Source organism: Sycon ciliatum, chromosome 6, assembly GCF_964019385.1.
Source record: "Sycon ciliatum chromosome 6, ocSycCili1.1, whole genome shotgun sequence".
NCBI classification, from domain to species: domain Eukaryota; kingdom Metazoa; phylum Porifera; class Calcarea; order Leucosolenida; family Sycettidae; genus Sycon; species Sycon ciliatum.
In genome coordinates, this window is record NC_088648.1 from 8,611,700 (window position 1) to 8,625,014 (window position 13,315).

The 13,315-nt window shown below is 48.8% G+C and overlaps 2 protein-coding genes across 3 annotated transcripts in view; both read left to right on the plus strand.

The window, feature by feature from the left end:
• Window positions 1-6,378, plus strand: part of LOC135819285 (tumor susceptibility gene 101 protein-like) — a 42,791-nt gene extending 36,413 nt beyond the window's left edge. For both annotated transcript variants that reach the window (XM_065332462.1, XM_065332463.1), the window contains 5 exons: window positions 1,601-1,764; window positions 3,204-3,296; window positions 3,477-3,616; window positions 4,307-4,409; window positions 5,058-6,378. In XM_065332462.1, coding sequence (XP_065188534.1) covers window positions 1,601-1,764; window positions 3,204-3,296; window positions 3,477-3,616; window positions 4,307-4,409; window positions 5,058-5,135 — 578 coding nt within the window. In that variant the 3' untranslated portion in view covers window positions 5,136-6,378. The remainder of the gene's footprint in view (window positions 1-1,600; window positions 1,765-3,203; window positions 3,297-3,476; window positions 3,617-4,306; window positions 4,410-5,057) is intronic.
• Window positions 6,379-7,377: 999 nt separating this feature from the next.
• LOC135818820 (uncharacterized) lies at window positions 7,378-12,758 on the plus strand (the record flags this gene model as incomplete). Its single annotated transcript, XM_065332048.1, is given in 4 exon segments — window positions 7,378-7,969; window positions 8,249-8,381; window positions 10,594-10,707; window positions 12,694-12,758. Coding segments are annotated over 4 exon segments (615 nt in total), but the record flags the coding sequence as incomplete, so codon positions are not given.
• Window positions 12,759-13,315: the final 557 nt, after the last annotated feature.

Here is a 13,315-nt window from a genome sequence, read left to right on the forward strand (position 1 = left end):
CCATATGGTGCAGTGGTATGTGCAGCGATTTCCAATCGATAGATTGCGGGTTCGATTCCCGACGATTATGGTCACACACGTCTTTCTTCTCTTTCTCAGACTCTTCCTGACTTTTCTTTCATTCTCCTGGGTGGTTACCAACAGCCAGTGCATGCCGGAGTATGTGGTGTGATGTGTGTGCGGGAAAAAAAAAGAAGAAAAAAAAGAAGAAAAAAAAGAAAAAGTCCAAAAAAAGGGATTCACTGGCCAGAAAATGTCACTCCAAATAGCTGTATGGTGTAGACCAGGCTGAATAGTGACGGTCAATTCTTCAGCCTTGCAAGCTGTTGAAGGGTGGAATCCCAGCACAAGTTGCTATGGCTTCTGCCGTAGCATTGCTATCATCGCCTCCGGCGATGGGCGTCAAAGGTCAAGGTCAAAGGTGTGTGGTGCGGGTTTAGTGTGCGTGTGTGTGTGTGTGTCTGTGGTGTTGGTTTGGTGTGTGTCTGGCATGGGTTCAGTGTGTGTCTGTGGTATTGGGAGCTTCTTGTTTGCTACTCGTACGGTAAACTTGCCTTTACTCGTACTGGATTACTATGTTCGGGGCGAAATCATCCTTCCATGGCCAGAGTCATCTTTACCTGGCTGAAATCATCCTTCCATGGCCAGAGTCATCTTTACCTGGCTGAAATCATCCTTCCATGGCCAGAGTCATCTTTACCTGGCTGAAATCATCCTTCCATGGCCAGAGTCATCTTTACCTGGCTGAAATCATCCTTCCATGGCCAGAGTCATCTTTACCTGGCTGAAATCATCCTTCCATGGCCAGAGTCATCTTTACCTGGCTGAAATCATCCTTCCATGGCCAGAGTCATCTTTACCTGGCTGAAATCATCCTTCCATGGCCAGAGTCATCTTTACCTGGCTGAAATCATCCTTCCATGGCCAGAGTCATCTTTACCTGGCTGAAATCATCCCTACTAGTATATGGCCGGTTTGTTCTGGTCCTAGTGAACACTCTGTTAGTTGCTGATGCTCAGTATCTGAATAACGTTTCGGTCCTGCCGGGTTTGTCCAGTGATGACTGGATTTACCGTAAAGTACTGTTGATCCACCCCCCGCTCTAATTTCCGCCCGCTGTCGAATTTCTGCCTCTGAAACGACGTTGGCGTATACAGCAACAATGTTGACCCGACGCATGTACTCCTGTACACAATACATGCGAATGCAGGATGAAAATGTGCACAATCCAGCATGCCAGGTCTGATCTTCTGCTTTGTTGTACATCGCACTGCACTTGAACGACTTGATCTATTCCTCTCCCCTCCCCCCCCCCCCCCCCCCCCCGAAAAACCAGCTGGGAAGCGACACAGCGGGGGGGGGGGGGGGGGGGGGGGGGGAGGGGGATCCACGGTACTTTACTGTACTCGGCATCTCCTTAAAGCTATGAAATGCTGCGTGTGCATACATGTGGGCGTTCCGACTGTGTGAGTTAAGCCCCATTTGTGTGTCTTCATTTCAATTTCTCTTTTTTCTGTCTGTCCATATCTCTCTCTCTGTCTGTCTGTTTGTCTGTCTGTCTCCCCCATGTCCTCTTTTCTGTGACGATGACGTGTTGTAGCTATCATGTCCACAACACCCGCCGGTCTCCCTGGTGCAATGGTGACAGAGCAACTGCGCGGTAACGAGGATCCCGACATTGAAGGCATTCGTCGCAGAAGTTTGGTGTGCGGTGTGGAGGACAAGCTCCGGAGAAGACTGCAGGCTACTATGGATGCTGCAGAGGTAGGTTTGCTTTATGCTTTGAAAACTGTATTCTCTGTACTGTAAGCCTACAAATGTTCGGCCCATTCAAATTTCGGCCTCCTTGGGCTAAAACTCATTTCGGCCGCATCAAATTTTCATCCTGTACTGCTGCCGCCTGTATACGGTGTCACACTGAACCTTGCAAAATAAAATTTCGGCCGCAGCAAGTTTTCGGCCAAACATGACCAGGCCGAAAATAACTACGCGGCGAATATTTGTTGACTTACCGTATGCTTATCTGGAGAACACTTGCAGCTGACTGTTTTCACCCTGAAGATGGGCCATGCACGAACATTGGGTGAGTTCAGTTCTTTCTTTTAAAGCTGCAGTTGGCGGGGTTTTCTTCTGGTGCATGAGGTGGCATGTGGAACAGAGTGTAGTGAATTGCTCCTTTCCAGAAAAGTTTGACAGCAAGTAAATAACGGACCCAAAGACTGATCACTGCAGGTTGTTCGCTTGAAAAAAAAAGGTTTCGTTGCACAAAGCCAACACCGAAAACCATGACCAATTAGCTGCGACTGTGAAATACACGGCAGGAACAACATCCATCAGCTTCACTATACTTTTTGGCAATTTGATGAGCTGAGCTCACGGAATACTCACTGTCAACGCGCGAATTTGAAGAGAATTTGAAGCAGGCCCAGGCCCAGACGTACATATGCTTTGCTCAGTGTAGAAAGTTGAAACTGCCAGAGAGATCATACGAACACACACGCACACACACACACACACACACACACACACACACACACACACACACACACACACACACACACACACACACACACACACACACACACACACACACACACACACACACACACACACACACACACACACACACACACACACACACACACACACACACACACACACACACACACCATTGGACCATTGGACGCCCATCGCCGAAGGCGATGATAGCGATGCTACAGCAGAAGCCATAGCAGCTTGTGCTGGGATTGCACCATTCAACAACTTACAAGGCTGAAGAATTGACCGCCACTATTCAGCCTGGTCTACACCACACAGCTATGAAGTGACTTTTTCTGGCCAGTGAATCCCTACTTTTTGGTCTTTTTTCATTTTTTTCCCACACACACATCACACCACATACTCCGGCATGCACTGGCTGTTGGTAACCACCCAGGAGAATGAAAGAAAAGTCAGGAGAAGTCTGAGAAAGAGAAGAAAGATGTGTGTGACCATAATCGTCGGGAATCGAACCCGCAACCTCTCGATTGGAAATCGCTGCACATACCACTGCACCATATGGGACACACACACACACACACACACACACACACACACACGTACACACACGTACACACACGTACACACACGTTTGTTTAAACTTTCGACGTAATTGTGTTTCATCATGTTGTTTGTCTTGCTGTGACATTGACTGTAACTGGCAGCACGAGACAAGAGAGCTACAGCAGCAGCAGAGAGATCTACACGCTGGTACCGACAAGCTAAACCGTGTCATGGGAGATATATCTCGTCTGCAGGTATGTCTGTGTACGTGTATGTTGTGTTACTGGCAGCAACAGCATGTGCAGCACACACACGCACGCACCCACCCACACATCCCCCCCCCCCCCTCTCTCTCTCTCTCTCTCTCTCTCTCTCTCTCTCTCTTCCCTGCGTTTTATGTTCTAACTCTGTCCTGTGCTATCCATGCCGTGTAGGCGGAGGCGGAATTAAACATCGCCACCATGACGTCAAAGTCTGCTGAACTGCAGGACCTACTTGAGAAACTGGATGAGAGTGCTAACAGTCAGCTGGATGTTGATGATGCTGTCGTTGCCACGTACCCACTATACACTCAGTGAGTGAGGCCAGAGCTGATTGTGATGGTGCGCACGTGTGTGCACGTGTGTGTGTGTGTGTCTGTTTGTCTGTGTCGGTGTTTGTGTCGGTGTGTGTGTGTGTGTCATGTTCACTTTCCTACTGCTCACTCCTATTGTACAAGTTCCAACAGCCTTCTTGACCTCTAATGAATCATTCTTTGTGGAGAAGGCCAGTACATGGCTGGATTCTATTGTCAAAAGCGCAATTCACTCGTGATAATTTCTGTCTCTCTGCACAGTGGTCCAGTCATTTCCCTCTTACGTACTATGTTTTTTGTGGGGATCAAGTGCCTGTTTTGTCATCGGTATGGCCATCAATTAACTATTGGCTGTGTGTGTGTGTGTGTGTGTGTGTGTGTGTGTGTGTGTGTGTGTGTGTGTGTGTGTGTGTGTGTGTGTGTGTGTGTGTGCGTGCGTGCGTGCGTGCGTGCGTGCGTGCGTGCGTGCGTGCGTGCGTGCGTGCGTGCGTGCGTGCGTGTTGTGTGTGTGTGTGTGTGTGTGTGTGTGTGTGTGTGTGTGTGTGTGTGTGTGTGTGTGTGTGTGTGTGTGTGTGTGTGTGTGTGCGTGTGTGTGTGTGTGCGTGTGTGTGTGTGTGTGTGTGTGTTGTGTGTGTGTGTGTGTGTGTGTGTGTGTGTGTGTGTGCGTGTGTGTGTGTGTGTGTTGTATAGAATGATAGCACTGATTGCTGAAGATAGCTCTATTGATGACACACTCTACTACCTTGGTGAAGCTCTGAGAAAGAAGGTCCTTCCTCTTGATGTTTTCTTGAAGGTGAGTGTAGAATGCTAGTGGAGCAGAAACTCAAATGTGCAGCTGCCTTGTTTCTATCAGGTTTCTCCTCTTAGGCTGCGCATTTACGTCGTTTCTGTCCACTTCATGTTGTGCCTTTTGTGAGCTGATAGAGTTGATCATGATGATATGATTCAACCATAGTTCATGGGGGGGGGGGGGGCAGAGGGTATGGGTGTTGAACAGCTCAGTAGTATTCTATTGAATTTTCTTTCCATGGTTGCCTTTAGGGGAGAGCCAAATAACTGATGTCTTTGATGGTGCAGAAGTGTCTTCTTTGTGTGTGTGTGTGGGGGGGGGGGGGGGGGGGGGGGCGTAAGTGCAGCTTTTGTGTATGAATGTGGGTATGTAAACCCTGTACATACTCATAATTATGTAATTTTTTATTTTATGTTGTTGTTGTTGTTGTTAACTAATGCCCTCCTCTCTCTCTCTTTCTCTCTCTCTCTCTCTCTCTCTCTCTCTCTCTCTCTCTCTCTCTCTCTCTCTCTCTCTCTCTCTCTCTCTCTCTCTCTCTGTCTCTGTCTCTGTCTCTCTCTCTGTCTCTGTCTCCCCCCCCCCTCTCTCTCTCTCTCTTTCTCCCCCTCTCCCTCTCTCCCTCTGTGTGTTGTTGACTCACACCCGCTACAGCATGTCCGTGAGCTATCAACACGTCAGTACATGATCCGAGCGACGTTGCAGAGAGCTCAAGATGTGGCTGGCCTCTAGACATCGTCACACTACACACTGTACAGTGTGCAATGAAGACACCGTCCTGGTATCCACGTTCACCGTCAGGTCAATACCCCCACCACCCGGTGTGCATCATCCATTCAGTGTCAGCTGTCCCTTGGATTTCTGTCTGCTACACCAAGTTGCACTTATGCCTACGCCTTGCAGCAGAGGAGCGCCGCCTGTACGTACCGTCTGCCATTCGTTGTTGCTTGGCCTGTGTTACCGTGCCGTGAACGCTCGACTGTGCGCCTCCGTGTGCCGTGTACATACTTCTTGGAAAATGCGTTTGTTTGTTTCGTGCTCGACTTACCCCTGTACTTACACCCGTAGGATTCTGTGAGTAGCGGCAATGTAGTGCCTCCAGTCTAGGCGCAGCCAACAAGCCAACATGCTCTCTGTCTCTTCGCCAGGGTTTGACATATTCCAATCTTGTTCTCAATTGGTAGCCGGGGATTACTCTGGACGCGATTGGTCGCTGTTGTTGTTTTCTGAATTCTCATCGTCTCGTATCCGAACTCATTTGCCGCTCTTGAGCTATACGAATATTTTCACAGATTTCTTCATGCTTCTTCTTCTTTCTGTTGTTTGGCAACAATCATGTACTGGTAGCCCTTTACAACTGAATCATATTCACGACCCTACCCCCCCCCCCCACACACACACTATTGCCCTTTTAGTCTAATAGGTTCATTTATTTTTACCCCCCCCCCCCCCCCCCCCCGCCTTGCCCCATGACAAAATATGGGTTTCGCTCCCTGTTCGGGGATTTTCCCGTCTTGCGATTTTCCACTTCATGCCTGCAGGTTTTCAGGCTGTTCATGAAACTCGCCGTCCTGGTGTCTAAACGCCGCCACAGCCGGCTTTCTTTTTATGCGATTTGAATTTTTTTTAGTTCTCTGTTTTGCGTTCACGTCGCCGCTTGCTACGAATACTGTATTCTTTCCCACCGGTGCGTTGCGGGATGGTGTGTGTGTGTATGTGTTTTCACAGCCATTTCCACCCTCCAGCATCCGCATTGCCTGCTGCTGAGCAAATAAGTTTATGCTTGTAGCTCAACTTGGTCATGATCATGATCACATAAAGATAAAACGGAATTTTTGTGTACTGTACCGTATTGATGATTGTGTATTGAGTTTGTTGTTACTGCGCGCCTTTTATGTGCATTCTCGGCACTCCTGATTATGGGCATACATGTACTTCAGGACATGGCCAAGCTGCAAGAAGTTGAATCAATCTACTCTGCTGTCCTTGTGTTCTCTTGTGTACATGCGTGGTCTACTCTGCTGTTCCATGTAGCCTTGTAGGCCACCCAGTCCGTGCTGTCCAATGACCAAACTTACAATGTACTTGTAGTGCAAACACAATCATGTACAATGATCATACATCATACATGTGTGATGCAATGGATCATGGATGTAATAATAATAATAATTATTATTATTATTTCCTTTCCGCCCCCTTCACAAAGCCAGTGAACCATGCATGATCATGATGACTGGCTTGAAGAACGCTACACGTGCTTGTGAATACAGTAACACTACTAACGACACGTTATTTCTTGCATGCTGCTGTCCCCGGGGAAAATTGCGATTCCGCGGCCGCGTTTCTTGCGATTTTTTAAAAGACCGCGTTTTCCGCGATTTTCCCGCGTTTTTTGAACTTTTTTGTTGCACTACACATACATGTACACACAGTGCACTGTTCGGTCAGCAACGTCTCATCATGACGGCTTTTTTACTCAAATATGACGAGTGCTTACACCAGAGACTTGTAACTGATTGATTTCACTACATACTCACTGAAAATTGCCGCACATCAATATTATTCACCGTATATTTACCGCAAATTCACCGCAAATTATGCCATAATATGCGGCGTTTTTCCCCGTGTTTTTTGCGATTTTTTTCCGCAATTTTCCCCGGGGACAGATGCTGGCTAGTGTCAGCAGGTCCGTAAACATGGAAAAGCTGTACGAGTGTAGGCTCTCTCACTTCTCATCCGCCGCGGTTGAGTACAGACCAGGGAGTAGTATTTTACTACTCCCTGGTACAGACTGTCAAGTGTCAGTCACTGTGACTGGTGCACGAGACCGGGTTGGTTGCTACGCAGCGAAGACACTCCTATCGCCGTTGACAACTGCCCATCGCAGATCTCCTCGGGTACTCCATCCTCCCCTTTTTTTTCTGACATGGAGTGTGTACTGTCTGTGCGCGTGCGGGTACGATTAATTTTGTTTGTGGCGTTGTTTAGTTGTTTCGTCTGTATGGGTAGTATTGTAGCGGAGCAAAACTTGATGGTCTCAAACTCTGTGGTGTTGTTTGTCTTGTCGGGTGTTGCATGACTTGTTTCGTGAAAATAACACAAGGCTGTGTGTTCGTCGCTGTGATGTTCACCTCACCTGTCCGATCATAGCGTGACGTTCCACGTTCACAGCGTTCACCCTCCCCAGCTGCCGCTAAACATAGCAAAATTAATATTATTGCTTCAGAGTGACATTGTGAAGTAATCCGGCTTCGCCTGTAAAGATGTCCAGAACCCATAGCCGAGCTAAGTCAGCTTTTGCTCGCATGCCCGCTCACCAGGACGCCGATCGGCAGCAGTCGAATGAGTTCCCTCGGCCAGCTCATGCGGGCCTGCCACCAAAGCTCGGCCTGCGAAGGAATATGCTGGGCAGCACCGCCGATGCAGCCAATGACCAAGATTATTTCTATTGCAAGACTAGGTACGACCAGGATTTCGCCGGCGCTAGCGAAGGAGTTGCTAACGTGTGCAGAGGCGTAGCGAGACCAACGTCACCAACACGATTAAATAATCCACATCCATCACGAGTAAGAACACCACAATTTGTATTAGTTTATTACATTGTGTCATTGTCGCCACGACTACATGTAAGGGTTGATAACTAGAAGCCGGAGCAGATCACTGGAACATTTATGTTCAATGTCACACATGTTGCAAGTCACAAGTCCAACCACACACCGCAGCAGTACTGGCAAGGTACCAAGCTACTGTACAGAAACTGCCACAAGCATGCATCCATAGATCTCTCAGTGAGCTGTGACTCAATGGCCTGTTTGCCTGTTCTTGTGCTTGTATCTTACAATCAGACATTCATGCGATGGACGGGCAATGAGGATGAGATGCTGAAAGACGGACCGACCCTGGCTGAAGTCAAGGCTGCCGTAGAGAGCGATAAGAAGCCGTGGTTCCGCAAAGACTTCAAAGAAATCATCGGCCAGGGTCAGTCGGTAGAAACTCAATGTGCCTGAGTTGCGTGTGTGTGTGTGTGTGTGTGTGTGTGTGTGTGTGTGTGTGTGTTTGCCTTCTTATGCTTCTTATGCTGGATGCAGCGAATGGAGTGTTCGGTCTTTGACCACTTTGTGGTGGGTCTGATCTGAGTCGGGTAGCATTTTCTTCGGGTATCGGGTTCGGGTAGTTTCCCACGGGTAGAACTGGTACCCGATTGGGTAATGTTTCCATGGTAACACCACAATGCACCCCTTCCCACTGGGTAGATATGCGGAGTATTACGTGCGCTGTACATGATGTCATCTGCGACTTCGGGTTTTCGGGTACTATTCTGTGCCCGTCTACCCGAGGTGCTCACGGGCAGCACGGGTACCCAACTACCCGTGCACACCACTCGTCTGATCTACTCACCTCCCACCGCTTTAGGAGCTGCATCTGCGTCTTGGTCCATATAGGGTGGTGGCGTTGCTACGGATGCGGAAAACTCGACCTCCAGCAGAGTCTGACGAGAACCGTGAATTGTTTCTTATGCTTTCTCAATGAATGTCCAGGCATGCTGTCTATTAGGGCTGCAACGGGTAGGGGTTTGGTCGGGTAACAGGTTCGGGTATTTTTTATCCAGGTAGCACGGGTACCCTATCGGGTATTTTATGACACAGTTTGTACTGTGAATGTGCACTTGGGCTACATAGAAAGTGTACACAAGTAGAGAGAGCCCAAATGACCCACCAATCAATTTGCCCGAGAAATATGACTGCCAATCGGTTCAGTCAGCGTTGTATCTTATGAATTTAAGGCCCTTCGTGTGCAATAATTAGGAGATGAAGAATACTCGACTACAGTCAGACCTCGCTTATCCGGTCCTCGTTTATCCGGATCCGTCGCCATCCGGAAGAAAATCGCTGGTTACCGATGTGCAGCATATGTTATGCATACAACATACCGGACCTCGCGATCCGCATACCGGTGCATGATTTTGTGTACAAACTGGTTAAATGTGTATAAAAAGCTTCGTCGTATCCGGTTGCATGTGGCTTGCAGAAGCTAGAATCAGGGAGTTGTACAAGCAAATGAAGTCCTTGACCTGCTGGGTGCATGCGGACAGCACTCAGTTGCATGCACTTGTCATTTTTCTCGCTTGTTTTACATACTGTGCACGCTAGTTGTACTGCATAGGACCTGTCTACATGTGTGTACGATGTCACTGCTTTGACATGCCACATGCATAATATACAGTATGTGTGTTCAGTTATCCGATTCCCTCGCCTATCTGGAAATTTTTGTGGAAAACAGATGTGTGCGGTTAAGCGAGGCCTGACTGTACTCGAATATTCGATTGGAGAAAATCAGAGTACTCGAACTTGGGATCTCAATGCCATTTTCACCCCAATAGAAAGTGTACAGCAAGCACGCATCTGTGCTGGTTACATGCGCCGTTGCAAAAACACCATACTCCAACTACTAGAACCCGATCGGGTTCTCAGGAGCAAACAGCTACCCTACTAGTACCCGATGAAATTACGGGTAGCACGGGCACACTACTACTCGTTGACACCCTTACTGTCTATAGTGTTCGAGAAGTTCGTGGAACATGATTGCTATGCCAATCACCAGTGATGGAGAAAACGAAACATGGAACATGTAGTGACCTCAGTCGTGTGATCAAACATCAGTGCAAGATGCTAACGTGCACATTGGTATGGATTTGATATGCTACGACTGTACATGTGTACTGTTTGCTCTTCTGACCACTACGCGGAGGTGTACTCGGAGTCAGACCATGTGTTATCCACACAGTGCTGGGCTAGAGGTCAGACCATGTGTTATCCACACAGTGCTGGGCTAGAGGTTTGACTGTACTCTACAGCATCAGCTGATACTGGGCATGCAGCGCCTACAGACCCAGGAAGCAGTTTGAGTGGACCCTGAGCTACCCACCCTCTGTTCCACTGCCCATTACCCTTAGCTGCTGACCTTGCACCCAGTCGTCCCAAACTGCCTACATGATTGTGTGTGTGTGTGTGTGTGTGTGTGTACATGGTGTGTGTGTGTGTGTGTGTGTGTGTGTGTGTGTGTGTGTGTGTGTGATGTGTGTGTATGTGTGTGTGTGTATGTGTGTGACTGTGTGTGTGTGTGTGCGCGCGTGCGTGTGTATGTGCGTGTGTGTGTGTGTGTGTGTGTGTGTGTGTGTGTGTGTCTGCAGATATACCTGATGACAAAGTGCAGGAGTATTTGCGCACGTTCACACGAGTGAAGTTACCTTACGACCAGCCGGAGAGCTCCATGATTGGCATACACACACGCCTCAAGTCAGACCGTAAGTAGTGATAGTGGTGATTGCCAGGGCTCATCACATGATGGTTGTCATGGATATAACCAATGAGCTGTCCTGGAGGCAGACAGTAGCTAATTCCCGTACACATACAAGTGTCCGGTGGGGGCCATTATTGCCAAAAATGGATATGTGCTCCTGCACTTGTCCCAGTACCACGTGGACTCAAGATTATTTCCGGCTCAAATTCCCCTTGGGAAGGGGGGGGGGGGGTTGCAATGCTCTGATACAGATGTGGGGTGCTTTTGCTGCCGGTGTTGCTACTTCTGCTCCTGTTGGTGGTGCTGCTGATAGTGTTTGCTGCTGATATCTGTTGCTGCTGGTTCTGCTGCCGCCACTGCTGCTGGTCTTGGTTCTGGTGCTTCTACTGCTGGCAACCCCCCCAGATCCCCTTCCACACCCCTGGTGTTGGTGATGAACATGCTGCTGATGTTGTTGCTCACGGCCGGTGTTGCTGCTGATGTCCGTGCTAGTGCTGCATGTGGTAATGGTGGTGGGTGGTTCTGCTGTGCCTGCCATTGCTGTTGGTGGTGGGTGGTACTGCTTCCATTAGCACTGGTGTGTGTGTGTGTGTGTGTTTCCAATCGAGAGGTTGCGGGTTCAATTCCCGACGATTATGGTCGCACACGTCTTTCTTCTCTTTCTCGGACTCTTCCTGACTTTTCTTTCATTCTCCTGGGTGGTTACCAACAGCCAGTGTATGCCGGAGTATGTGGTGTGGTGTGTGTAGAAAAAAATGGAAAAATGAAAATAAGGATTCACTGGCCAGAAAATGTCACTTCAATCAGCTGTGTGGTGGATACCAGGCTAAAAATAGTGGCGGTCAATTCATCAGCCTTGCAAGCTGTTGAATGGTGTAATCCCAGCACAAGTTGCTATGTCGAACATAGCTGTTCGCTATCATCGCTTCCGCGATGGGCATGTCTGAGGTCTGAGGTGTGTGTGTGTGTGTGTGTGCAAGTGTGTGTGCAAGCTAGTTCGGTTGGTGGGTACACTTATGCCAGATTGTGCTGGGTCTGTTGCCAATGGGCTCGGCGGCTTGAAGGTGTAATGTTGTACCTGCCACCTTTGTTGGTTGCAGGGTTCATATACTTTCTATTTGAAGTATACATACCTGTTAACCGTGGACTGCTTCTGGCTAGATTAACTCTTGTGTAATCAATGGTGCTAGTGTAGCTTTTATCAGATCCACTCTGATTTAGCCACCCGCACTAGTAGCAAGTATTACCTTCACTGGGGGGGGGGGGGGGGGGGGGGGGAGGGTAACTGCAGTTGGATCCCGGGACGGATACCCTGATGCTGTCAATCCTTTTTTCTGCACCTTGTCCTCGCCCACTTACTGAGGTGTGGTGAGCCCATAAGTGAGATAATTTTCAAGTCCACCCGGAGTTTTGGGGATTTCAGGGGGTGTCGGCCGTTGGGCGGTTCAATAGCCAATTGAGTCATCTTTCCAAGATTCCTTTTGAGGCTCTCTCCCCTCTCCCGGGGAGACCCACGTGACCAGTTTTGGCAGTGAGCAACAAGTACAAGTGTGTGTGTGTGTGTGTGTGTGTGTGTGTGTGTGTGTGTGTGTGTGTGTGTGTGTGTGTGTGTGTGTGTGTGGCTGGCTTGCTGCTGTTGGTGCTGGTGATGCTATTGCTGCTGTTGGATCTGTTGCTGCTTCTGCTGCTACTCGGTAACAGCAATCACTGCCAATCGGGCTCTATTCTATCATTCTATGTTGATATGTAAGTTCAGGATCGCCCCGGGTGCATTTCAAGCGCGTCCTGAGCTGTATTCCCCGTATGTCCAGCTGCACTTTGTGCTGCCCATCTATTGTTTGAATACCACTGCATAACGCCCCATAGAAAGCAACTGTAGGGTTAGGAAGTAGGCGAATTACCTAGCTCCCACTTCAGTACTTGTACCATCAACCGGTTGGAATAGAACCCGGAACCCTGATGTGCAATATGGTCTGTTTGCCCCCTGTAGCTCCAGCCAAGCCAAAGAAGCTGGTGCCAAAGCGCTCCGGGAAGGACGCGCCCGTGGCTAAAACGGTATGTTGCTCTAAGCTCCATGCAGCATGCCATCATGTTGCAGCAGCTTTAATACAGGGGTCGGATGTGGCAGAGATCTCTATCGGGGGTTCCAGTGTAGTCAACAATGAACCGCTGATACATGTACAAGTACATGCATATGGTTTCCAGTAGTATAATTGAGAAATATAGGGGGTTCCGCTGAACCCCCCAAACGACCCCCCCCCCCCCATCCACCCCTGCAATATCTGCATCCCAGGGCACTATCCAACACAGTCCTCGATGCAGCACATTAGCTCAAACACAATTCATGAAGGTGGCTGGGTCCATTCTTGATTTTAGATGCTTTGCAACTACAGGTTAGCTAAGGAATCAGCTTTCCAATTTCTCTGAATACAATGCCAAACTACAGATGATCTGCAATGCTGTCTGCCTCATTGATGGATCTTCAATGAGTATATTCACCATGGTTGGTTAGGGCAAGAAGTGCAAGCTAGCTTCACTGCAGGACAGTCTTGGTAACTGCTGTATTTTGATGGCGAGCTCTATCCCTTCCTGCCCTGAGTGTGGACATTGAA